At 46.0% G+C, this 26,830-nt stretch overlaps 1 protein-coding gene across 1 annotated transcript in view; it reads right to left on the bottom strand.

The window, feature by feature from the left end:
- Positions 1-3,427: 3,427 nt before the first annotated feature.
- The window catches only part of VAMP3 (vesicle associated membrane protein 3), a 262,440-nt gene continuing 239,037 nt past the window's right edge, over positions 3,428-26,830 (bottom strand). The window contains exons 4-5 of the mRNA XM_069610413.1: positions 19,462-19,513; positions 3,428-3,908 (exon numbers count right to left, since the gene is read on the bottom strand). Coding sequence (XP_069466514.1) covers positions 3,892-3,908; positions 19,462-19,513 — 69 coding nt within the window. The 3' untranslated portion in view covers positions 3,428-3,891. The remainder of the gene's footprint in view (positions 3,909-19,461; positions 19,514-26,830) is intronic.

The following is a 26,830-nucleotide window of genomic DNA, read 5'->3' on the forward strand; positions in this document are numbered from 1 at the left end:
GCATAGGATAAAGAGTTTAATGAATACACTGTTATCACATTACCCTGGTAAATCAGAACAAACTTTGTAATGCATAATGTTTTTGATGAACAGTTTATATACATAATGTAGTGGGTACTCTGGCGCAGTCCATAAATGGAGGTGTAGCCATTAAGATAACATTGCACTATACAGTGGCGTTAATCCGGAAGCATAAAGCAATAGTACAAATCAATAACTGTATCCAAGTTGACATCACCTTTCCCCCATAACACCCTTTAATAAAGCAAATAAGCTTATTGACTGCCAACCTATCATTCACTGACTTATTTAAAAGGGATGGGGCAGCCACTCATGAACAACCCACATATTCTCAGAGGGTCACACTCCTTTTCATGCAGGTGTTCAACATGAAAGTTCTTATGCTCCAGTAAATCCCATGGCTGCAAGTGGCAGCACACCCTCCCAATGGTACGACAGAATGTAGACTGCTTCAGTTCAAGTAGTGGTGCCCCTCCAACTCCTGGGAAGTATGTGGAAGGTTACACTCTACAAACAAGAAGTGCAGTTACAATGGGGCAGATGGTTGTGTGCATGAATCTTTGAGGTTTGTAGCCCTAGCACAGCCAGAAGTACCACCGTTTTTGACCATTTAGGGAGGTGCTTGCGAGCCTCCACTAGTGTGGATGTGAAAGATTCTCCACAATTCCATGCTAGACCTACGGCACACTGAAAGGTTGAGGACTACCGAAACACAAAGTGAAAGGAGTGTGAGACAGCTACTCTCTCACTATGGCCTGACCAAAATGGGAGCCATGCATTCCCTGGAAGCGTTTACATGTATTTAAACTTTCAATTATCAGGTTTTAAATGTACCAAACTTGCACTTTTCAATGTGCAGCTACCTAAAGTAGTATGTGTGCAACTGACTACATAAAATTCTATTTAAATGTTACATACTACTGCAAACTACCCATTGCATGCGTTTAAGTGTTTGTTAAACAGACAGCTGCTATTATCCACAAGGCTTTTAACCTACTGTATTTAATCAAATTTGTAGGCACATTTTTAAATTATGTCAATACAAAACTGCAAATCAACCCTAAAAAAAATGCATTTCACTATGCACAGTTATGGCAACTCACATGTTTGGAAAATATTATGCTTTGGCAAAAAAATTGAAAAGTTGGTCTACAGAATAAATCCAACTACCAAGCACAAATAAAAATAAGTTTAATTATCAACAAAACGGTCTAGAAAGATAAAACAAAAAAGGTATTACTGCTCAGCTTCTGGTGCGAACTGCTATAAAAAAGAAATGTATTCAGTCTTTGCTTGAGGCCAATTGTAAAAGCTGCACTGTTCTAGAGGCGATGAACATAACATTAAAGAAATATTGATCTAAGTAATTATTGATCTAAGTAATAAGAGGTAACCAGTAACCGCTTGAAAGGAACTTTCATCTCAAACTGATAAACGCTGAAGTACATGCATTCTGTCTGAAGTGAATATTTTACGTCATTTCTTGTTCATGTGACCAGAAATTTGCTACAGTCACACTAAATCTCCTGGCTCTTAAAGGTACCAACAACAAGGATATATAGAAACTGATGCTTAAAATAAATTATACGTATCAAGAGTCTGGCCAATTCCGTTAGTGCAAATAGTTTGCAATCAGTTTACAATGGGCCTCATTAGGACCCAGGCGGTAAGGGGTTTACGCCGGCGTAAACCTTGCCGACCCTTACCGCCTGAGTACGAGTTCCCTTAGCGCCATGGCGGATCTAACACCTGCTGTTAGCAGGCGTTAAAATCCATGGCGCTAAGGGACCTTGTTGTTAATTACGCCACCGTAATTTACGGTGGCGTAATTAACGCCTTCCCCACTCCCATTATGCCCTATGGGGCAAAAATGGGAATGGGGAAGGGTAAATGGGGATTGGGGACTTACCGCCCCGCCAAGGTCGGAATGGGGCGGTAAGTCCGCCAACCACCATGGCGGAGTTGGCAGCTTAGCGCCATGGACCATGGTGCTAATAGCGCCATGGTCCTCCGCCAAGGTCCTAATGAGGGCCAATGTGTCTAAGGGGTGCAAGGTACGTGTGAATGCCCTTGTACAAATGTCAACCAGGTTAAAAGTATTAATGATAAAGTTATACATATTTATCATAACGAGCCACTATAGACTGGATAAGGCCCTAAAGTTTGTTTCAAGTTCCCGTATCCATGGCATATAATTAAACACCTAAAGCTCAAACAAAATAACTAAATAGTTACCTTTAAAAAAGATATGCCCATCAGATAGAAAGATATCGTTTTATGCGTTTACCAGGGCAACCCATGCACACTTAAAAGACATGACATTAGTTGTAAAATGTTTTTTTCTTTTTTCTGAAGCACTTATGATAAATGCGATTTCAGGGATTAAATCTTTAAAGAAAACTGCCATCTCATTACTGGGAGAGCAGCATGTACCCTGTGCAGCTTAGTGTGATGCTGGGAACATGTTGAGAAGTATTGTTCCTAGGTTACCTGGTAGGCCCTCTAACTAGTACTTGGTTGGCATTTCCCCATCTAGCACACGACTGGTCTTGTGGCTCTCTACAGCCACTACGGCAGATCATCTCTCGATTATACATTTTGGGACAGTCTCAAAAAGGTTGCTCTGGTCAAACTAGGATTTGAACATGGAGAGGTTGATTAGATTAACAAAATCTGCTATGAATAACTCTGACTTACTTGTGACCTTTTGATTCAAATGGTCCTCTTGGTTCAATACCATCAAACATTTAAACTACAGTGTATTGGCCTTGTTTGCATCTGTCCATCTAGCATATCTATGCCTGTCTGGGCATTTAACAAAATTAAAGTCATGGGTGAAAGGTATTAAGAAGTGGTCTTGAACAGTGGACATTTGCACAAACCATGCAGACTGCACAGGCACAACTGTGTCTGTGCATTGGAACTTTAACCTCCCAAAGAGGTGGCATCAGGTAGCTGCAACAATACATATAAAAGGAGTGCGAGGCAACATTTAAAGCAACTGAACATACATCTCAAAGAGGATATTGAGACTGCATTCATCAGTGTCCGCTTGAAATTAGTGAAGCCTGTTTTATGTAATTTAAATTTTAATTAAGCACAGAAGAGGCTCCTTCAGATCCAGACTTTTAGAAAAGCGTCATGCTGGATTAGTTATCCATGGCGCAAGATAAATATTATGCTCTAAAATTGGGAGAAACTACTTTAATCAGAGCATTAACAACAGGATTTTGTTGACGGAGGTTTGTAGATTTGTGAGGAAACCGTAATTCTGGAAGGCAGGAGAAGAGGCATAAATTCAGGGTTTCACAACTGCCCCAATCACCATCTAATTTCCGTATTCTTGATCCTGCAATATTTTGACATTCATAAAACCCTCCAGTAAAAAGCAAGTCGAAAAAAGGAGCAGGTTTATGTTACTTTTATCATGAATTACATGTATACATGCCATTGACCTAGTTCTGTAGCAAAGTCTTAGTACAAAAATTAGATGTAGATAACCGTGCACGTTTGGGTGTTCAAATGAGTCAATCTGTGTAAACTGTCTCTCCTACACAGAATCCACAATAAAATACATGGCAAGTGGACTCCTTTATTTGGCAACTGGAACCTTCATTCTTTCATCCTCATGGGTAAATAAGGCACTGAAAAAGGCATGGGGAACTCTCCACTTCAAGCATTTTAAATGAGGGTGGTTTCAGTTTAAAGACACTGGTGCCTTTAGACTAGGCTCTTAATGGTAAACGAAAAAAAATAATGTTCCTCTAGATATCAATCAGTAGGCAAGCTCTTGAATACAGCAGATCTGAATCAGAGATAAGTGAAGTTGATAGTATTCTGGCTTCAGCTGGGGCACGGTTGCTTTGCTTCTCAGGAGACACTCCACACTGAAATAATAAATATAGTTTTAGAAGTTTTTAGAGAACACTTTGCAACATTTAAAAGAAATGCAATCAAGTTCACTTTATTTTGGTTTGAGGATCAGTGGGCAGGATCACCAAATTTAGATTGAAATTGTAGGAATTCTATGACCTATTTTTTGCTTTTCAAGTAGGTAATGAAAACACCTGATGCGGACCCTAGGCAACCCTCGCGTATGGAAACAAGGCACAATCACCACACACAAACTGATACGCCAGACACAAGGTTGTATTCCCAAAAGCTAGGGTTTATTGCAAAGCAAATAATCTCAGTTGGCCAACTGGGTCTCACGCCCCGCGACGTGCATCTCCATACCCCGAGGGACACAAGAGAGCGAGAATTTTACAACAGTTACATATATACAAAGCGAGCATCTTACAATCAGCGGTGACATATTCATTACCGCCCATAATGTATTTCCTTTGAATTGGGTTCGACGATTGACAATTGTGACGAGTACGACACCTTTAGACATTCAGTTAGCAACAGGTTGCCATTTCGCGAGCCTGCAGACAATTCTTTGTTTTAGAGAACACATTGCTCCTGTTCTTGCAAGCAAGCTGCGTGCAGGAGAGAGACATTCCAGGCCTCGCTATCTTCTAGTTTCTATTTGTGTACTAGGGGTCAACTCGCTCTACAGGGCTCAAGGAGGGGGGGCCGTAAAGAGCATAATTCAAGCCATTAATTGTTCCTTTCTACCATTTCTACCGCATGAGTGAGACTAGCTGGCACCTGTGTAATGATTAAATGCCTTGTTGCTTACTTCCAAGGTTTTGTGCGGGAGGAGACCGAGCATTTGTCTGCGTCGCCTGCGTTATGTTTCAACAAGTATCTCGCGGCCTTGCTCTATGCATGAACAATAATGTACTAGTGGAACAGAATAAGCTTTCAGCAAAGCAGTTTCAACAGAAGGCAAGAAGCGAAAGTTAATAACAAAATGGCGATTTCTATCACATCAAAATGGACGCACTTTAGTCAAGCTTATGAGTCTGTACTACTAATACCGAACACATGAGGCGGTTGGTCTTCGGCCAACAAAATACATGGCCTCTGTTATAGAGGGGTATCTACTTTTTTCTGGACTGACAAACCCTCCTTTTGGCCGTATGCCAAACGCCTCATCCATACATTGCATCCTCTTCCGACCAGGTATCTGATTCTGAATTTTGCATACTACTAGTTTTCTCCTCGTTATCAATATTGATTGACGTGAATTATTTTACTGTCTTCATTTCATGATTCATTTGAATATCTGATTTAGTAGTGTTCTTTTTTGTTACTATCTGTACACACTCGTCACTTATTTCAGTGCAAATTATAGGTAAGCAGTGTATACAACATGTAAAATATTCCTAGCACTGCTAGTAGGATCGCAACTTATTTCCATCCCCATGAGCGTAATACTTCCCAGAACCAGGAGCTTATGTTCAATTCCCAACTTCCTTCTGGGGGGTGGAGGTCAGAGCTCAAAACGTGCAACTTTCTTATTGCTTCGAAAATCGTAGGGGAGGAGTCGCTTACAAATACGCAAAATGCTGATCCCACGATTTTACAAACTCCCCCACGATCAACCAGAATTACATCAAGAGCCATCCTATTTTGGAGTGTCATTAATCTAATTCCTTTTTCCTCTAATGTCATATTGTATAAAATATCCGTTGTCCCATTTATTGTTTTCTCTAATATTCCGGACAGTTGTCTAAGAGTTTATTGCTTGGCCCCAAAATGGTATAAACGATTTTGCTCTCTCTTCCGCGATCAAACCCCCTTCCACATCTCACCGTGGTCTTGACCTGGACAATTTGGCTATGTCTGTTGTTTTTTTTGAAAGAAACACTCCTGGGAACAGAAGGCCCAAATAACAAGTACCTCCCCAGTTTCTAGGTAATCAAGGATAAGCTTTTTCTCCACATATGAAATAAACAGGGTCACCTACATATACTGGTTCTACCTCTCTATCAAGTAATGCTATATTCATACATCTAGTGAATGTCCCCACTGAATAGGCGCCCTTCTTCCTCAGGCAAAAGGGGACAGAGCGTGGACTGTAATTTACTGTATAGGAGTGGGGGCACTGCATCTTTATTTCCTTCTAGGTTCATATTTATATGGCACAAATAATCTATCTTGTGGCATAGCTACTGGTGTTATCAATCGTGCTTTATGAAATATGGAGAAGCCTACAGGTTTCATAATTATTTACTCAAATTCATTCATATTTGTTCTGTCGAATTGACCCATTTCACTTTTGGTCCATCTCCCGTAATATAATGCACTCAATGAGGCGTAGCATGAAGAACTCAATGGCAGTGGCTGCACATACCAACCTATTCCCTTACCACCATGCTGTGGCAAGTGGGCACACACACCCAACAATTGTTTTTTCTCAAAATCGAGTGAGTCATATTCACTATTAGCAGTAATGTGTTATTTCCATATCCTTCCCTGTGTCTCTCTTCCATTGGGGACAAAGTGTAAGTAATCACATGGACCGGGCTTTCAGTAGTGGAGATGTTTCTAACAGGCAAGAGCACTTCTAATGGGTGTATTTCTTCTAAATACCATAATACCAGTACTGTCATTATTGGGGCTAATATAATCACACACATGACTATTGTTAAGATCAGCATACAATTTTTTCAGCAATCTTTTTTTTGTAACCTTCCGGTCTCTATATTTAACTCATTAGCAGTGGTGCAGGAGGAGCATAAGCTTGTGCCGGCATTTTTCTCTTGTGGTCCCTCCTTCAACAATGTTCGTTGTGAATCTCTCTCACTGTGCACTTGTTCAAATGTCAATAAGTTCGGAAATGTCAACAGTTTGTTCTTCCAGTTCTCAGCAGCCTGGATTGCTATATGTTGGGCAAGATTTCTGTGCATCTGCACATTGCTCATAGAACTCCAGAGCAGTTATCAATTGCCTTTGTACCATATGAGCCCCACTTGTCCGTGGGGGGTTATCTGCACATGGATTTTAAGCACCGGGGAGCTGAGTTCTTGAGCTGTCCAATCTAGCACAACCGTCACGCCACTCTCCCCTAGGCCTCCGGTTCCCACTTCATCTGTTTTTTGGGAAACGGAGGCAACAAAGATCAAACAAAATGAGGATTTGATCACTCCTTCCGAGGCTGTAAATTATATCACCTCGCTCCTTGTATCGTGTGATCAATGAATAGTGCGGGTGCACTTCCAGACTCAGGCTCAGAGTCAGCCTGCGGCGCGATGACAGATGGGCGCCAGAGTCATGATTCAGGCTTTGTGTCAGCCAGCAGTGATGCAGGTTCTGCTGGACAACGTTGGGGCACTCTTTGCCCTTTCTCCTTTATAGCAATTTTTTCAGGCTTCGTTTCAGGCTTTATTTCAGGATCAGACAGATTTTGTGGCAAAGAACTGGCAGCAATTTCTTTCGTTTCTGGGGCCGCTGTCTCTTTGGTCGTCTCGATCAGGTAGATGGGACCTTTTTAGCATGCGTTGCATGTATCCACGCCTTCCTCCCGTCCACAGGGATTGCAGTCTGTGTTGCCAAGACTATCTGGAAGGATCCACGCCACCTGGGTGCAAGCAATGACTCTTTCAAAATTCTTCAGTAGAACCCACTCTCCGGGTTCCAGTGAATGCCCCGGACCAGTGTATTTGATGGGAAGAGGCTCCTGCACCTGATGATGAAAGAAACGCAATTTCTGTATTAAGAGGTTACAATAAGTACTGAGCACAGGATATTCTACCTCTCTCAATCACTTTGGCTGTGGTGCACACCAAACATTCGCCGGCCTTCCCATTACGATCTCGTACGGGGAGAGCCCAGTTCGTGCCTGCACAGATGTGCGCATGCACAGTAACGCTAGAGGTAATGAGTCTACCCAACGCAACTTGTTTCCTGCACAGATTTTACTAATTTTGGCCTTTAATATGCCATTTTGGCGCTCAATAAGACCGGCACTCATGGGGTGTCTGGCGCAATGGAATCTCTTGTCAATCTGGAGACCTGCGCAAATCTGTAATACCACTGCGCCCACAAAATGTGGGCCATTATTTGACCATATGAGCCAGGGCAGACCGAACCACTTACTGAACGCACACACAACCACTAAAACGTACTTCAAGTTTTGGCACCTCTCCATCTCTATGAAATCAAAATGGATTACCTCAAATAGCATAGAGGGAGGGCCGAAACTGCCTGTTGGAGTCACTGTTCCCTTCCCCACATTGTGTTGCAGGCACGCAATACAATTTTGTACCAGCCTCTCTGCATTTTTCTTTGTGTGTGTTCTGCCATACTGTGGCTAAATGCTGGACTATCTTTTTAGCACAAATGTGTGTAGGACTGTGGGCCATTGTGACCATTGCGGTTACATAGGAGTTGGGCAGCATCCAATTTCTACTTCTTTTGTCCACCCAGCAACCTTCTATATCTAATTCTGCAGAGCCCTCAGCCCATTCTTGTATCTCGTCAGCAGTGGTTTCTGCCTGCATCTCTTTAACAGTCGCAATTCCATTTTCTATCATGCAGGGCAATTCCTCTGACTGTACTGTCAACATTTTGGTATTCAAATCAGTGGCAGTTTGCTTCGCAATCCTGTCTGCAAATGCGTTTCCCTCTCCCACTTGACATGTTACTTTTTTATGCGCCTCGCATTTCACTATTGCTAGGCGCTTGGACACGCAAGTGCAGACAGTAATCGTACAATCAAAGGACCATGTTGAATTCTGGCTCCATGTGATGTCAAGAAATCCCTCTCAGCCCAGAGTCGGCCAAAGTTATGTACCACGCCAAAGGTGTATAGCTGTCAGTATATAGGTTTACACTCAGACTTTCAGATATTTTACAAGTTCTTGTTAACGCTATTACCTTCGCCGCTTGTGCAGAGTTGTAGGGGATTCTTTTACTTTCTACAATACTTTTTTGTGTCGTGATAGCATAGGCAGCAGTTGATGTGCCATCAGGTAATTTAAAACAGGAGCCGTCAAAAAACAGTTCTCCATCTGGCTCTTTTTGTGGGGTATCTGTTAAATCAATTCTTCCTTTTGTTTCTTCTCCTCAGTGACCATTAAACAATCATGGGGAGGTGATTCATTCTCACCTAATTCTTCCGCGGGCAGTGGCATTAATTCTGCAGGATTCAAAGCGCTACACTTCATAATTTGGATGTGTGGCGCGAATAGGACAATTTCATATCTAGTCAATCTAGCAGAAGGGAGGTGTTGCGTCTACTTTCTATTCAATAGAACGTCTATGGCACGTGGCTCCATCAAAATTAGGGTGTGCCCCAACACCATTCCTTCAGTTTGTTTCACTGACGCAGCAGACGCTGCAACAGCTCGCAAACAACGTGGTAATGCGCGCGCTACAGGGTCCAGTGCGGAAGAAAAATAGCCGCATGGTCTATTCCTTCCACCTTGTTCCTGTGTCAAAACAGCCAACGCGCAGCCTTCTTTCTCATGCACAATCTGAAAATGTTTTCAATGTTTGGTGTGCCCAAAACTGGGGCAGGACACCATGCAGTTTTGAGCAGATCAAATGCTCTCTGGCATTCTTCATTCCATTGCAAAGGCATCACAGCATCCTTTTTTGTCAATACCACCATTGGCTTCACAATCAGCGCAAAGTTCACAATCCACTGCCGGCAATAGGAAGCCATGCCTATTATAGCTCTGAATCCTTTCTGCGTTTTTGGAATAGGAATACCAGAGATACTCTCTATCCTCTCTGGTGTCAGTCTCCTCCCCTCTCTCGAAAATAGGTAGCCCCAATAAGCCACCTCCTTTCGATAATATTGGAATTTCTTTAAACTAGCTTTATGGCCATGCACTGCTAAGTGCGACAATAATCAAAGTACTTTTTATTTTTTTATTTATTTTTTTTACAAATCTCTATATCAACAGCAATCAATAGATCATCTATATATTGTAACAATACACAACCTGCCGGTAATTCTAGCATATCTAGCTGTTCTTTCAATGCCCTGCTGTAAATACTCGGACTCTGTATAGCCCTGTGGAATGCGCGTGAATGTAAAGGCAAACACGCATCTACTTTCCTTGTGTACTGGAATGCTAAAGAATGCATTCTTCAAGTCTATAACACTAAAATATTCAGCAGAGGCGGGTATCATTGTCAAAATCGTGGTGACGTCTGGGGCCAATGGGAATTGAGGGTCAACCACTTTGTTTAACGTGCGCAGATCAATTATGAAACGATACGGTATTTCATGACCTCCTTTCTTATACACCGGGAGAATGGGGCTGTTACATGTGCTGCCTGTAATCTCTTCAATCACCTCCAATTTTACCAAATCTTACAATACTTTTGAATCCTTTTTCTCCCTCTATTGAAATTTTATACTGTGGAATACGTGGCAACATTACTCCCTCTTTTAGAGCAATTTTTGCTGGTTCTATTTTCAAGCATCCCACATCATTGTCATTCATCGCCCATATGCAAGTTGGCACTTCACTTAACTCTCCCGGAAAAAGGTTTGGACAAAAATTCTGACACCGATACATTCTGTGGCGAAATTGTCAAGAACACTCCATCAGGAGTGCAATGGATAACTGCACTCAGTTTTTTCAATAAAATTAATCCCAAAAGATTTTCCCCACAATTATCTGTTAAGAAAAATGGGCAATATTCAGGGAATGGACCTAATGTTACTGGTACTGATGGGACACTGGATTGATTACTGGGGTACCTGCGAACCCTACTGAAATATTTCTTTGCCCCGACAGTGATATTTCCGGAACCAAGTGATGGTCTATCGAGCACTTTTGCGCCCCTGTGTCTACGAGAAAGCTGTGCTCTCTATTCTCGACTTTCATTTTTACGTAGGGTCCTTTTTGATTCACGGGAATAGACACTGGTTCCGACCCCTGTCTTGGGCTGTCCGATTGAGGAAACACCACATCATCCGATGTGTAGTCACTACTATAATATGTATTGGGTTGTGTATCAAAAATGTTCCCGCCCTTTCCTTTATTTTGCTCACTCTGATTTTGGCTAAAAGCAGTCTGATTTTGAGCTTGGTTTTGATTTTGAGTACCATTTCCTCGATTATTCTGGTGCTGATGCATATCGTTTCAATTCTGTCCATTTGTTCCTGGGTGTCCCCTATGCTGTCTTCTCTGACCATACCCATTCCTATTTTGTAAATGTGGCCATTGCGCTCTCCAATGACCCTCTTCTCTACAATACGCACACTGATTTAGTCCCAGAGGCCCTCCATGCATGTTCGAATTACTTCTCTTGTGCGTTTCCCCTCTCTCTATTGTGTCCATCCACTTGCTGAAGTAACACCCTTGTTTTCAAATTCACCCTATCCTTTACCTCTTTCTCTGTAGTCACTCTGTTCTCATAATATTGGGCCATATGCAATACTTCGCTTAACGTTTTTGCTTGCCATGCACTTTCTGATGTCATTATTAAGTTTTGAATTGGAGGTATTAACCCTCTTACATACTTAACAAATAGTCTTTTGCTTACTGTGCTTACAACCTGTCCACTAAAATCCGTAAATATCTATTAAAATAATCTGTGGATAACTCATCCTTGCCCTGAACACATGCAGTTAATTTGTCCCATTCAATTCTTTTTTCTGGAACTATTTCCTTCCATTTTTGTATTATTCGTGCCGGTAACGCTGCCATATTTGGCGATGGTTTTTCACCCGCTTTTCTACTCTTATCTTCTGCTACTAAATCTTCCCAAGTGGCACCATAGGTCACCTCATCATTTACTTTCCTTATTTGTTTCCATATACCTGCTGGCACTACTACTGGGAATATTAATTCTATATCATTCATAGTGAACATGGACGATCTCAAATAGGACTCTATTTCCTTATAGAATCCCGCCGGATTCTTCCTTAAATCAGGAACTATCCGCTTTATATTATTCACCTCCTGTCTGGAGAAAGGGACATGCACATATTGTGCTGTATAATGTGCTTCCGTTACCTGCGCTGGTTGATTGCCTACTGCAGGAATCTCTACTTTTGGCACAAAAGTAGGTGGGACTTCTCTCATAGGAAATGCCGCACTTTTCCTCCCCCCTCTCACATGCAGTACCCAAATCAAGTGATAAGGCGGTTTCTCCTGTTCCACGTTCTAATGCTCTCTTGTATATCGCCATCAATTCTGGGTGAGTAGCTTTCTCATCATCTATATCTTTGTCCTGTAAATACTCAACCCTTGTCTGCAGTGCTTTTCTCTTCATTGGCAAGGGGTACTGATCAAATATCTCACGTATTTCCATCGTGGGACTACTAGGATCTGTAAACCATTTTAACGCCTCTCGTATACATATTTTTAGTGTTTCACTCGCCTGTCTTGTCTCTACATTGTGCCAAAGCATTCAAATCCAGCAACTTCTGTGGCGGTACCATCCCAATTAACTGCTTCCATCTCTCCATTAAATATTCCCCCATGCATTCCAACAATACCTATCTTTCATTGTTCCTCCTGAAATCATACATCGAATCCAGCGTCAACGTTTCATCATTCCCGTCTATATACATCGCTGCCTGTTCTTGCAACTCCCGTTTTCTCTCCTTACTAATCGCACTACAGGTCACTCTAGTGCATTCTCTTTGTCCCGTCCCCTCTCTTGCATCATCTTCTCTTCTTTCAGTGAGTTCAAGTTCAATAGGCCGAGGTGCGGATGGGACAACGGGAACAGGAAGTGACTGCTGTGGTGCTGAAGTTGCTGACTGGCTAATGGGAGGCGCTGATTGTATGATCTGTGGCTGTGCTGGGGTCTGAACAATAGGGAGGGGCTGAGCAACTGAAGGGGGCTGAGCAATAGACACTGGTACAGTCCTTTTAGTCTCTCTCTGTAGGCGCTCTTTTCTTGTTTCAGTAAATATTTTGTTCAACTCATCTGATGAATCCAACTCTTGTGGATATATCTTGCCTATAGCTTCCTTCCTCCAGTCTCTAAGGACATCAAATGCCGCAGGACGCGTTTTCTTTTTCAAGAACACTTTTTCCAAATAATCTATCCTCAAAATCTCAAAACTCCCATGGTTCGGCCATTGTAAATACTCTACGTGTCTGGTTTGCCTATGCCAAATTTCAGAAAACATTACCGCCCCTACACCATACTTCACATACATCTCATACACTGGCGACCCCACGGGTGGCGCGACCTGGCAAGTTTCCAAAGATTGTCTACCGCAGTGGAAAAATCCCACTAAGCAGGTGGATTATACCCCAGGCATGTTTTAACCTTCCCCTTGACTAATTAACCTTACGCTGGGCGTTTGATTTTGCAAAATCAACTCTCAACCAATATTAGGGTTACTTCGAATCGGGGCACGACACACCTGATCAATCAATTCGTCTTTCAAGACGCAATTCGTCCATATACTGACGCAACCAATAATCGTAGTGTCTGCGTATCTTGGCTCACTCTACCTTGTTTTGGGACCCTCGCCTCCTTGTTCTCTGGCCGGACACATCGATCAGGGATCAGCTGTGTACAGATCTGCAAAGGAGTCCCTCATCACTTTCACAGGGGCGCCCCGAACACCTCTTGATCCCGGATCGACCGTCTCGTCGTTTTTCTCGCCTTCCTTATATTACAACGTACATGATGGAACAAGTGGGGGAGGGTCCCTATTAGGGTGCCATTTTGATGGGGCTCCTAGGGGACCCTCGCGTATGGAAACAAGGCACAATCACCACACACAAACTGATACGCCAGACACGAGGTTGTATTCCCAAAAGCTAGGGTTTATTGCAAAGCAAATAGTCTCAGTTGGTCAACTGGGTCTCACGCCCCGCGACGTGTGTCTCCAGACCCTGAGGGACGCAAGAGAGCGAGAATTTTACAACAGTTACATATATAAAGAGCGAGCATCTTACAATCAGCGGTGACATATTCATTACCGCCCATAATGTATTTCCTTTGAATTGGATTTGACGATTGACAATTGTGACTAGTATGACACCTTCAGACATTCATTTAGTAACAGTTTGCAATTTCGCAAGCCTGCAGACACAATTCTTTGTTTTAGAGAACACACTGCTCCTGTTCTTGCAAGCAAGCTGCGTGCAGGGGAGAGACACATTCCAGGCCTCGCTATCTTCTAGTTTCTAGTTTCTATTCGTGTACTAGGGGTCAACTCGCTCTACAGGGGTTAGGGAGGGGGCGCAAAGAAGAGCATAATTCAAGCCATGGTTTGTTTCTACTATTTTTACCGCATGAGCGAGACTAGCTGGCACCTGTGTAATGATTAAATGCCTTGTTGCTTACTTCCAAGGTTTTGTGAGGGAGGAGACCGGGCATTTCTGTCTGGGTCGCCTGCGTTATGTTTTAACAAGTATCTCGCGGCCTTGCTCTATGCATGAACAATAATGTAATTGTGTAACAGAATAAGCTTTCAGCAAAGCAGTTTCAACAGAAGGCAAGAGGCGAAAGTTAGAAACAAAAGGGCGATTTCTATCACATCAAAATGGACGCACTTTAGTCAAGCTTATGAGTCTATACTACTAATACCGAACACATGAGGCGGTTGGTCTTCGGCCAACAAAATACATGGCCTCTGTTATAGAGGGGTATCTACTTTTTTCTGGACTGACACCTACTCTAGGAAAATGCAATTCTCAAACATCTGTAGTAAGCGTTACAATTCAAACACCCTTGTACATTGCAAGGACATGTAGACCACAAAAGTGGTCTGAAGGCATGAAGGGGCTTAAAGGTGGCAGTGCGACAAGGGAGAGGAAGATGGACTGCATACGTTGAAAAGCCACGTTTTCAAGGCTTTGTAGAAGGTAAGAAAATCAGAATTGATCGGGAGAGGGAGGCAGTGCACGATTAGTGATGGGAACCAACAAAGGCTCATCTGCAGTAGCACATTCTGTTTGAACGAGATAAATGGCGAAACCTCAAATTTGAAATCGAGGCGTGATACACAAAGAAGCATGAACTGAACAGGTCTCGGGTCGAGGACAATGGGCTCCCAAAAGAGAATAGCATGGCCAGAGATCGAGCAAAGTGACCAAGACGCACGTTGAGGCTCTTTTAGAGGCCCGAAGCATGGCTGAAGGCTATGCAACGGCATAGTGGATGCAATGAGGGTTTGGAAGTGGCAGGCACAAGGCCAAAAATATTCCCCAAGTGTAGGAATGCCATGCTGAAAACTGTAGGAATAGTCGCATATTATTAAAAACAAAAGATACAATGAAATACGCTTATTTTAAAGGGATATTCTAGTTGCAGACCAAAAAATAAATTAAAAAAAAAAAAAAAAAAAAAACACAGTTCTGGCAACCATAACTTTGCCATTACTATGCACTGATCAGAACACTGCCATGCATGACATGTCCCACTTTTTCTACAGGACAGAGGAACAAAAATATCCAAGGAAAAACAGTCTCCCAGACCGGTTCTGCTCACAATATCAATGTAATGTGATGTGATAGCAACTTAGTCCAAATGGACAGTCAACATTTTCAAGAGTTGATTTTCCGTGTCAATGAGCACAACCCCGGACGTCCTGAAATGCATAGAGTTTACAAAAATGAAGAGCATCATCGAATCACTAATTTGGGGTGTGTGCAGAGGACAGGCACCCTGCTGGGGTTAATGTGCGGCCTACAAAGAGAATGCCTCGATACACTCCAGTAAGGTAACCCACTATACACAGATATCACTATTGGAGACTGAACTCGTTCACTACAACTAGGACGCACCAATTGCTGAAGGAAATTTGCTCGATTCCCAGCAGTGAAGTGGTTAACAGGTTGAGGGGTGAAGAAATGTGCTGAATAGTGACTGATGTGGTCTTCAAACCCAAACGAGTGTGAAGCACATATCAGATACCTGGCTGGATTTACATAGGCAGCAATCATACCAGAAAACTGACACAGGGATCCTAAAACTGAACTGGAAGCATTGCCAAACATAGATTGAATAGCATCCTTTCATCATACACATTTGTAAAGATTAAAACCTCACTGTACAAAGCAAAATCAGATCACACCTTTTTTTCAAAAGTAAGATCGGAGAAAACACACTGTCAACACCATTCAGGGCTTATCGGAACAAAGACTAAAGCTTGTTTTCCTCCTTGCTTACATGCGTGAGATAAAGAACACATGCTTTCATGTCAAGAGTTGAATGAAATTAGACTCAAACCGCTTACAAGCTATACACAATCTATTAAAATTCGAAGCAGGAGGTGACCGGTCACCACAGGGATACAAATAAAGGCCACCATTACTTTTTGTAATTTGCTTCTGCAAGAAATGCCTGAATGGCCGAGAATGGCTTAAAAAATTAATAAACAGGACTCTGGCCTGGAATCCTGATCCCTCCCTCCTGTTTCACTGCTTGAGAGAACAAACATGGTGGCTGTCACAGGGCCTGGGGGCTCCCTTGAAGCTGCGAGACACAGAAGAATGAGTAAAGGAGTTTGTCAGCCGATATTGTGGCCCTCGCATCACTGTGCCACCAGACCCCCCAAGAGACTGTAGCATGGGTATAAGCAGACTATCTGGGCTAAAATGGCACTGGCTGCTGGACCCATTGAGATGGCAGAGGGTAGCTGCTTGGGAATGGCAATTTCGTAGGCGTGCCCTCAAACCTTCCCTGGTGAGACTGCTCGAATCCTTCAATGTCTACCAAAAAAAGGAAGGGGCACCTCTCAAACACTAGGTGGTGGGAAGGACAGAGAAGGTGGCCCCTCAACCGAACTGCAGGAGGACCTTGTCGCTTTGAACAATCTTTAAGCCTATTCAGCGGCAAACTCTTTAAAGATTGTCACATGTAAAACGAAGATCATGGTCTTTGACTACAAAACGAAAAAGGCTACAAGAATGAACTGAAGGATGAATGGGGAGACTATTGAGGTGGCAGCACAATTTACATATATTTGGGCATTACCTTGGATTCCAAGCTTAGCAGTTCTTTTCAAATTGACAGTGTTAAGTGAGATCAGCACACACTGTTGGTGGCATTAGTTCACTTTCATATAAGGGTGGTGGCTACTCTGTGGGATACGGACCCATCTTTACTCAATCAAGATTCTCCCAACATGCAGCAAAAACATTGGCATTAGGGAGTTTGGAAAAAATAACAGTTGGAAATAATGAATCTAAAGAGGATCCTAAGGGTGCTGTCATGATGCCTACCCCCGGGGAACCAGACCAGGTCCAGCAATCCGGAACCAGGCATCACATTATTTTGAGCAAGCCCAAAAAACCCTGCTAGGGGCTGTTTGGGTGCGGTGCTGGCGCCTATGGCGCCAGGCCCATATGGAGAGTCAGCCCTGGCGCCATACGCGCCAGGCTCATAGAGTGGAACTTAATTGATGCAGACCATGCTGCAAGCTTACCTGATGCAGACCATGCTGCAGAGCTCCAAGCCAAATGAGGTTTGGAAGGGACTAGGGACTATTTTTTACTCTGGTGGGGCTGGGGAGGACTACCTACCTGGGACTACTTTGGTGGGTATTTAAACCACGCCCAAAGAGCAGCACACGCTTCGCGTTATTCTTCATCCAGCAGCGTAAGGCTCACTGTGTCTGCAAGCCTGCATCCAGTCTTCTGCCACGCCCGCCTCAAGTCTGCAGCTCCTAGAAAAAGGGAGGAACAGAAGGAGAAAAGATTAGAATAAGAGCAAAACCTTCGATCCTTACCTGAATTCCAGATCCACCGCGCCTTCGAGCTGGAAGAAAGAAGCATTTTACACGCGCCGCTTCGCCTGCTGCAGCGCCGCGCTGAACTCACCGGCCTTAGCAGCATCCTCACGATCCACCGCATCCTTCTGCACGTTCCCGCACTCTGGCACCTAAGGGGAACACAAGAACAGCAAAGGTGAGCCAAGGGAATAAACAGAGGCAATAGTAACTACCCCATAGACTTACCCGATTACCGCCGGGGGTACTATTCCTCTTCACGGGTCGGCGCAGTCTCCATTGCATCCTCGCCGTACCCCGGCCCCTAAGGGGAACAAAAGGGCAACAAGGTGAGACAAAGGGACAAACAAGGGGAACTTTTCTCACCGCAATAGACGTACCTAATTTTACCGCCGGAGGCATTATTCCCCGAACTTCTTATTTTCTCTCCACACTTGAATAAGGGAGCAAGCAACAGGTTACATTCTGGCCTTATTTTATTGAACTGCGTAGGATAAGCCAAATCCTTACCTGAACTTAGTCAGCTACCACGAGGAACTCTTCGCTGGGGTCAAGCTGCAAACTGCAAGGAATCGGAGTGAAAGTCAGACATGTGAACTCTTACGAACTACATACTTTTCGGAGTCAATATTGTTCTGGAACTCTCCAATTCCTTCGAGCCAGTGAAGCAACTGGTTATCAACGCGCCCCTGCGCTCAATGCAGGATGGAGAGCTCATCTTTTCAAACCATCAGGTGAGACTATAAGAGGGGACATCAAAGGTGATCTGTGGGGAGAACAGCGGGGGTGGGGGGATTTACGCTCAACTCCACGTGTGGTTAATTCCCTTTCTCCATTTGCAGAAGAATATTCCTAAGGGCCAAGCAAACAAAGCTAGGTGGGCCAGTCCAGTCCGTCATCTCGGCCCTACGCGTCACATTGGTGGAGACCGCAGCTGTCCAGTTCAGATCGACGCCTCTGTGGGAGCCAGGTGAGCGTAACAGGTGCCACCATATACCACACCGGAAATGCTTCATTTGAAGTTTAACTTACTACCAATAAGTGCACAAGTTATATTTCTATTAAAGTCCTTAGCTACTGAACAGCAGATTATCAACTTAGCCTCAAAACCTTCAATATCCCATATATAGTCGACCGGCAAGCGGTCTGGAAGTACATAAATCACTTCATAGGAAATGGACCGGTTTGGGAATACATGTGACTGAAGTGAACACTAAAAAGACACAATATCACTGGCGTATGTCTTAAAATTCCAGGGAATGATAGATTCCTATGTGTCTATATCGCTTTGGGCCGGTCAAAGTGCAGAGCAACTCTTGCTCATTGTATTGATTCGAAAATGTATGCTGATGATCTCTGGTCAATTTGTATAGCTGGGGATAATGAAGGATGTATATTATACACTTTACGAAACTGTAGATTAATGTTTCACAAATATTAATGATTTTAGAATAGGAATGTTTTTTACTTTTCACTTTCCTTGTTGAAGTATCCAAAGTTATTAATTTAACTGTATAATAAAGAATAAATAAAATGCCCACAAACAATATCACCAAGCAATGAAAATTGTGTGCCACATGTGCGAGGAGAACACCACAATGTGTGGAAGTACAGCATACTTCTAACACAGAGGACCTCATGTTTTAAAAACATTACTGCTCGGTCATGAACCCAAAAAAGCAAAACTGCATCCAACAGCAGAGTCATAATCTTAAACTTAAAAACAGAATTATCATTAGCGAGTTACAATGTAGATCTTTTGACTTAAATGTCTTCTTCAAACTGAAATTCACTATCTATTTTGAAGTGCTGCAAAATTCATGACTTTTGTATCTAGTTGAAATCTTTAAACCAAACGCACAAAATTAAAAACAGATACTCACCTATAATTATGATGATTATGATGAGGACCACAGCTACCAATATTGCCCACATCTGCAAAAATACAAGCAAGGTAATTACCAAATGTATGCGTGTATTGTTTGTTGACTGGTGTAGCACATCTTTGTTAGTATCGGAAAGTACACACCAATTCTTTCAATAATGTATCGAATATGTTCAAAAGTGCAATAATTTTACAAAAACAAAAGGTTATATGACTGGCATATGAAAAGCCCAAAAAAGGGTTGTAAAGCAACATTGATAAGTACAGATCCAGAGGGGGAGAAATCAAATGTTTTATACAGATCAAGGACAGGGTAAGAATGACCAGTATGTACGTTGCAGATAAAGAGGTGAAATGCAACCAGGAGTTGTCTCTGCCAGGTATCAGTATTGTCAGGGCAGGTAGCAAGATTAAGGGTGGGGAAAGGCGTGTTGCTGAGAAAGTGTTTCAAAAGCAAAATTCGAAGAGGTATACAAACATTAAAATCCACAGAGGCAGAATCAGATGCACAAGTAAACCATCTACTAAAATAACACAAGCACTTCACTAGCCGTGCCTCTGGCAGGTAAAGGAATCTTTGCTTTATTTTATAATTAAACATCTTTTCTTAAACCCTTGGTATAAGCTGGTCCCACCCTTCCCTCAACTGTCCCCTTCCCTTTCCAGAGGCATTGTTGGTACAGTAAAGCTCCCTCAAGCGTGTGATTCAATAGAGCGCCCGGTCAAGCGATAACAATCCACCCCACTCAATCCCACTTTGACAGAGAATGTAAACCCCCAACTTTAAAGAACACCCACCTAACACAACTGTCTAATACCCACTCCCACACATTATATGGGCCGGTGACGACCTTAAACACTTACATGTGGTGCCTTCTGAACAGTAAAAATGATTTAGCTGTAGCCAAATTGTATGAAAACAAAAGGTCTTTCAGTCCAGCAAAACTGACTCGCTGGGTGCACCACTGATACCTGCAGCCTATTACGAACACATCTTTTTCAAAATCAGTCTCAGATCAAGATAGATGCTACTGATGTCAATGGTTAGGGAGAAAAATAAAAACAACGAAAACCTCTCTTATCTCCTCGTTAAATACATTTAACTTTGGCTGCTGAGGCAGGCACCACAGTATGCTGTAGTACTGTGACAGCTGTTCCAACACTTAGAGCCATACAAAGCCTTCATCGGGAAGCAGAAGACTCCCTGTGAATTACCACCCATACCAAAGACCTGGCAGAGAACATCCTGATCAAAAGAATTAAAGTTACCATTCTTGACATCTTGAGGGACCCCCAAAATACTCCAGTTTCTTGCCTGCCTGTTGTTCGCTAGAATAACACTGCTATGATTTGATTAGATTATTTATATGGAACAAGTTACTTACCTGTAACTGTTGTTCTCCAGCATGGGTCTGGCATGGATTCACATGCTCATGAATATTCCCCATCGTCAGGCTGGGAATCCTCGGTAAAGAAAAAAATCATATCAGTTTGGTTTCTGATCTGTCTTTCTTAGTAGTAACCACCAATCACTGGTCTCTGGGTCATACTGCCCCCAGCCAATGACTGCCCTCTCCCTAAGCCCCGCCCCTGGAGCCATCCTCAGATTTAGTAGCATGTAAAGTGGCAGTATGACCAATTGAAGAGCCACAGAGGGGAAGGAGGGAGGGTTCGCATGTGAATCCATGCCAGACCCATGCTGGAGAACAACAGTTACAGGTAAGTAGCTTGTTCCTTCTCCAGCATGGGGTCTGGCATGGATTCACATGCTCATGAATATAAGAATACATAGCAGTACACACATGCACAACCACGGGAGGGGGCAAGGCTCAACATTAAGCATTACATAATACTCAACATTAAGCATCTCTTACCTCCTCCCCAGGCTCACCTTAAGCGAACAGGTTGCGCAGCACTGCCTGGCCGACTCTGGACTCCTCCCTGGAATCCCGGTCGACGCAGTAGAATCTCGGGAAGGTGTGCATCGACCTCCACGTAGCAGCCCTGCAGATGTCCAGCAGGGGCACACCAGACAAGAACGCCATGGTAGCAGCGATCGCTCTGGTCGAATGGGCTCTCGGACGACCGGGCAAGGGTCGGTTTGCCAACCGATGACAGTGTATGATGCAGCCGGAGAGCCATCTGGAAATGGAAGCCTTCGAGAGAGCCTTCCCTTGGTTCACGGGTCCAAAGTTCACAACCAAATGTGATGTCTTCCGAAAACTTTGTTCGGTCCACGTAGAACTTCAGCGCTCGAGCTACATCCAGCGAGTGCAAAGTCCTCTCGGCAGGCGTCGAAGGAGACTGGGAAAAAGACTGGTAACACCAAGGGCTCGTTGAGATGGAAGTCCGACTGCACCTTGGGCAGGAAGGAGGGGTGCGACTTCAGCACCACCCTCGTCTCGTGGAAAGTCTAGTATGGAGGCTTTCAGGAAAGGGCCTGAATCTCTCCCATGCGTCGTGCAGAGGTGATGGCCACAAGGAACGCTGTCTTCCACGACAGGAGCTTCAACGGAGCTGAATGCAAGGACTCGAATGGCGGGGCCATGAACCTGGTCAGCACCACGTTGAGCTCCCACACCAGGGCTGGAGCCTTCACCGGCGGGAACGTTCGAAACAGTCCTTTCATAAACTCCTTCACCAGGCGATGAGACCACAGGGACGACCGTCCTGCAGTTCTGGTGTATCGGGAAATCGCTGCCAGATGTATCTTGATGGAAGCATGAGCTAGTCCAGCTTTGGCAAGCAACAGTAAGTACGGTAGCACTTGAGGGGCAGTAATCCGTAGAGGGTTAATCTTCTGTGCACGGCACCAGACAAGAGAACCTCTTCCACTTGTGTCCGTAGCAATTAAGAGTTGAGGACGCCCTGGCCTTTGCAAGAACCTCTCTGCATTCGGCCGGGATACCGTACCCTCCAAACTCTAGTGCTGCAGGAGCCAGGCCTGCAAGTTCAGCAACTCTGGGTCGTGATGAAGAATGGCACCCCCCTGCTCTGGAGAGAAGATCTGCGTCTGTCAACAGTTTGACTGGTGGGTACGCCGACAACTCCAGAAGGTCAGGAACCAGATCCGCCTCGGTTCGACGAGGATCACCCTGCACCGGGACCTCTTGAGTTGGTTGATGAGCCTGAGCAGCAACGGCAACGGAAGGAACGCATACAGGAACAGGCCGTTCCAGGGGAACGAGAAAGCATCGCCCATGCTCCTTGGCTGGGGGAACCTGCTGGCGAACCTCTGGCACTTGGAGTTCGTCGCCGTCGCGAACAGGTCGATTTGGGGTTTGCCCCATTGCCGGAAGAGTTGATCCACTTGATCCTGGCGTAGTTCCCACTCGTGGCACGAGCGCAGCTCCCTGCCGAGTGAGTCGGCGATGGTGTTTTTTTATCCCTGCTAGATGAAAAGGCACCAGAAACATCCCCTGGGCAACGGCCCAGTGCCACAGATCCTGGGCTTCCTTGGACAGGGCTGGGGATCTGGTTCCTCCCTGCTTCCGGATGTAGAACATCGTGGTGGTGTTGTCGGTGAAGATCCTCACCACCTTGGCCTTGAGGGTTGGGAGGAATGACCTGAGGGCCCAGAACACCGCTCGGAGCTCCAGTATGTTGATGTGGAGCGACCTCTCCTCCGGGAGCCACAGGCCTCTCGCGTGAAGATCTCAGGTAGGCGCTGCCCACCCTTCCAGGGAGGCATCCGTCGTCACCGTCACCTGGTATGCTGGGGTCTGAAAGTCCGTGCCCACCGCGAGGTGCACGCGGGTGCCCCACCATCGGATTGCCTGGCGGAATACTTCGTTGAGCGAGATCTGGTACTCTAAGCTGCCCGTCGCTTGCATCCAACGGGCGTCGAGGAACTCCTGCAGAGGGCACATCCAAAGCCTGCACAGGCGCACCAGATAGATGCAAGAGGACATCATCCCGAGCAGGGACTTGATGGACATCACTCTGGCCACGTCCGTGGCCAGCAGATGCTGTACCTTGCCCAGTATGGCCTGCGTTCTTTCCTCCGACGGCGAGGACAATCGCGCCACTGTATGAAGCTTGGCTCCCAGAAACAGTGCGACAGGACAAGGTGGGGTTTGGGGAAGATGGAGAATCCAAGGTCCGTGAGCAGCTGGACAGGCTTCGCTGTGTGTTCGACGGAGAGTTCCCTTGTTCCTGCTCGGATGAGCCAGTCGTCCAGGTAGGGGTAGACGTGGATCCCCTGCAGGCGCAGCCACGCCGCTACTGGTGCTAGGCACTTGGTGAACACCCTGGGCGCAGACTTCAATTCGAACGGGAGGGCCTTGAACTGGTAGTGCCGTCCCTGGACCACGAACCTGAGAAACTTCGGTGACCTTTTAGGATGGGGATGTGAAAGTACGCATCCTCCAAATCCAACGATGATGGGAAGTAGCCTTCCTCCAGCTGGCCGAGCACATGCTGGAGGGTGACCATCCGGAACTTCTGTGCCTTGATGTATTTGTTTAGCTGACGCAGGTCCAGGATGGGACGCCAACCACCCGTCTTCTTCCTGACGAGGAAGTTTCTTGAGTATACTCCGGAGCCCCGTAGCCTCTTTGGGACGAGCTCGATGGCTCCTTTCTTGAGCATCGCCCTTACCTCTAACAGCAGTTGAGGAACATGGTTTTCCTTCCTGGCCACTGGAGGAAGTCTGGGGCACTTCTTTAGGAATTCGAGTGTGCCCATGGACCAGGGCATCCAGCACCCAACGGTCGGTGGAGATGGACTCCCACACGCTGACGAACTTCGCCAGCCGGCCTCCCACCGGGGTGCTTCGGTGGGGGCCCGACGAACGGCCGGTTCAGTCTTGTTTGGAAGCAGCCTTGCCTCCTTTGCCTCACTGGCGCCGACGGCGAGATCCACCTGACTTGTCTCCTGTAAGCTTCTTGCGATGAGGAACGGGCCGCTTGACGGTAGGTCGAGGAGCCGCCGCCGAATCCTTTGGAGGCACCTTGCTTACCTCCCGAGTTCCGAAAGGGCGGCCGCTGTTGCGGCAGAACTCCCAAGGCCCGAGCCGTCTGTCGGCCTTGATGGCCTGCAGCGATTCATCCACAGTCTTTCCAAACATATTGTTCCCGTTGAAGGGCATGTCCAAAACCTTGGCTTGCACATCCTGGCGGAAATCCGTAGCCTTGAGCCACCCCCGCCGTCGAAGGCAAACGCTGTTGCCCAACTGGTGGAAACCGGTGTCGGCAATGTTCGTGGCCACAGTTATGGCGTGGTCCGACGCCACCTCACCCTCCTGTAGGATTGCCAGGGCTTCCGCCCCCCTGTTGATGGGAGGAAGTCCAACAGGGGGGCGATTTTGTACCACAATTCCCTGTCGTATCGGGCCACAATCGCTAGGGCGTTGGCTGCCTTAATCGTCGTCGTCGTCGAGTTGACTCGCCGTCCCATTGCGTCCAGCTTCTTTCCCTCGCCGTCCGGTGGGGAAGTTGAAGATGAAGCCGATGCCCCCCCCCGCTTTCTTCTTGGCCGCTGCAGAGACGACCGAATCCGGGGTCAGCTGTGCCCTAAGGGGCGGCGTCGGGGACCCGGTACTACTACTCGTACCGGTCCCTCTTGGCAGGTGTCGTGGACGGGTTCTTGAGGAGGGCAAGTCCCTCGTCCCAGATGTCATCCAGAAACGGCACCGCGAGGACAGTCTTCCTTTTGGCCTCGCGCCATTGGTAGAGGAAGCCTTGCTTCTTTTCTTCGGGGCAGAGCTGAAAAAGCTCGGATTCCCTGGCAATCAGGCGTGGAAGGAGCCAATCTCGTCGGGGACGCCCGAGGGATCGGAGACGGAAGGTCAGTCCTGTCATCACCGCCGTCGTCATCTGTCCCCATCGTGGCCGTGTCTGATCCCGTGTCGTCCCTCGGGATCGGGGAAGGCGACAAAGGCTGAGAAGGCTGAAGGGGCACTAGATGAATTCTCCTCCTCTTGTTTGGAGGGCTTCCCGACGGACCCGGTTCAGCCGGGTCGTCCGTCGGGGCAGTCTCATCCTTATCTCCGTGCAGAAGGCTTGGATTGCCGTCAAAATGGCCGCCGAGTTGTCCTGCGGCTCGGGCGTGATGGGCACGACGGTTGCTCCTCATCCACGGGAACCTCATAGTCGTTGCCACCCTCGCTCTAGTCGCCCCCCTCATCGGGATTCATCCCGTGGTACCGGGCCTCTTCCAAATTCTCGGTCAGTTACTCCTCGGAGTTTGTGTCCTTAATGGCCACCGCCCCCCCCCCCTCTTTTTCCACCGGGGTCTTCACAGGGGTCATCTCAATGGGCTTAAAAGAGGATTCCCTCCGCAGAGGCAGGGAAACTGTGGCCTGAGGTCGCCTCTACTGGGGTAGCCTCCACAGGCTTCGCCAGGGCCACTGCGACTCCCTCGATAGAGGCCTTAGCCGGGTGAATCAAGGCCTTCACCTTTGGGCGCGCTTGAGGCCTTCACCTTAGGGGGAGGGTCACCGCCTCGCTCCCATTTGGCCGGTTCCTTCGAGATCGACCGGGGCCTCTCCAGAAGCAAAGCCGGGTTCTCAGATTTTCTCTTCCCGAGCCAAAGCGTTGGCTCGTGGTTGATGGCGTCTGCGAAGGTGTGCCCTGCATGGCAGCCGCGGAGCCTGACCATTCGGCGCTCCCAGTGCCTGCGGACTCAGTGTGCTTTGCCTTCTGTTGGGCCCCCGTTGCCGGGGCGTCCTCACAGGACTTAGAAGCCCGCTCGGGCTTCTTCTCACTTGTTGGGCTCTTGCCTTCCAGCCAGTTGGAGACGGGTCTGACGATCCCTCATAGTCCGATCCGACATGTTCATGCAAAACGCACAGTCCTTCTCCACGTCCGTTTTGTCCTCCTGGAGGCAATAAAGGAATTTGGAATGCTCGTCCTCCTTGAACACATTTTTTAGGTTGCATCCCGGGCAGATCCTGAACAGTTTTCCGGGAGTCGAGCTTCCCTTCCCCTGCCCCATGGTCTTCATGTCCGCGAGGTAGGCCTCAGAAACTTCTGGAATCCTCCAAAAAGCGTAACTCGACGAAAACTTCACTCTTGAGGGGCGTAGATAAATCTGAAACGGGTCCCTGTTGATCGGAAGTAGAAACGGTGGAGTTTGAGGCTCGATTAAACCGAAAAATGAGAAATCTCTTCAAAAAAGCGTAAAACGCAGTAAAAGGTCGAGAGCTATAGCACAAGGACTCCCAACACTTGAACATGCGGTAAAAATCTGAGGATGGCTGCCAGGGGCGGGGCTTGGAGAGAGGGCAGTCATTGGCTGGGGGCAGTATGACCCATAGACCAGTGATTGGTTACTAAGAAATACAGATCAGAAACAAAACCAATACTGATTTTTTCTTTACCGAGCATTCCCAGCCTGACGATGGGGAATATTCATGAGCATGTGAA

This window comes from Ambystoma mexicanum, chromosome 8 (assembly GCF_040938575.1).
Source record: "Ambystoma mexicanum isolate Mex_15411 chromosome 8, UKY_AmexF1_1, whole genome shotgun sequence".
Taxonomy (NCBI): domain Eukaryota; kingdom Metazoa; phylum Chordata; class Amphibia; order Caudata; family Ambystomatidae; genus Ambystoma; species Ambystoma mexicanum.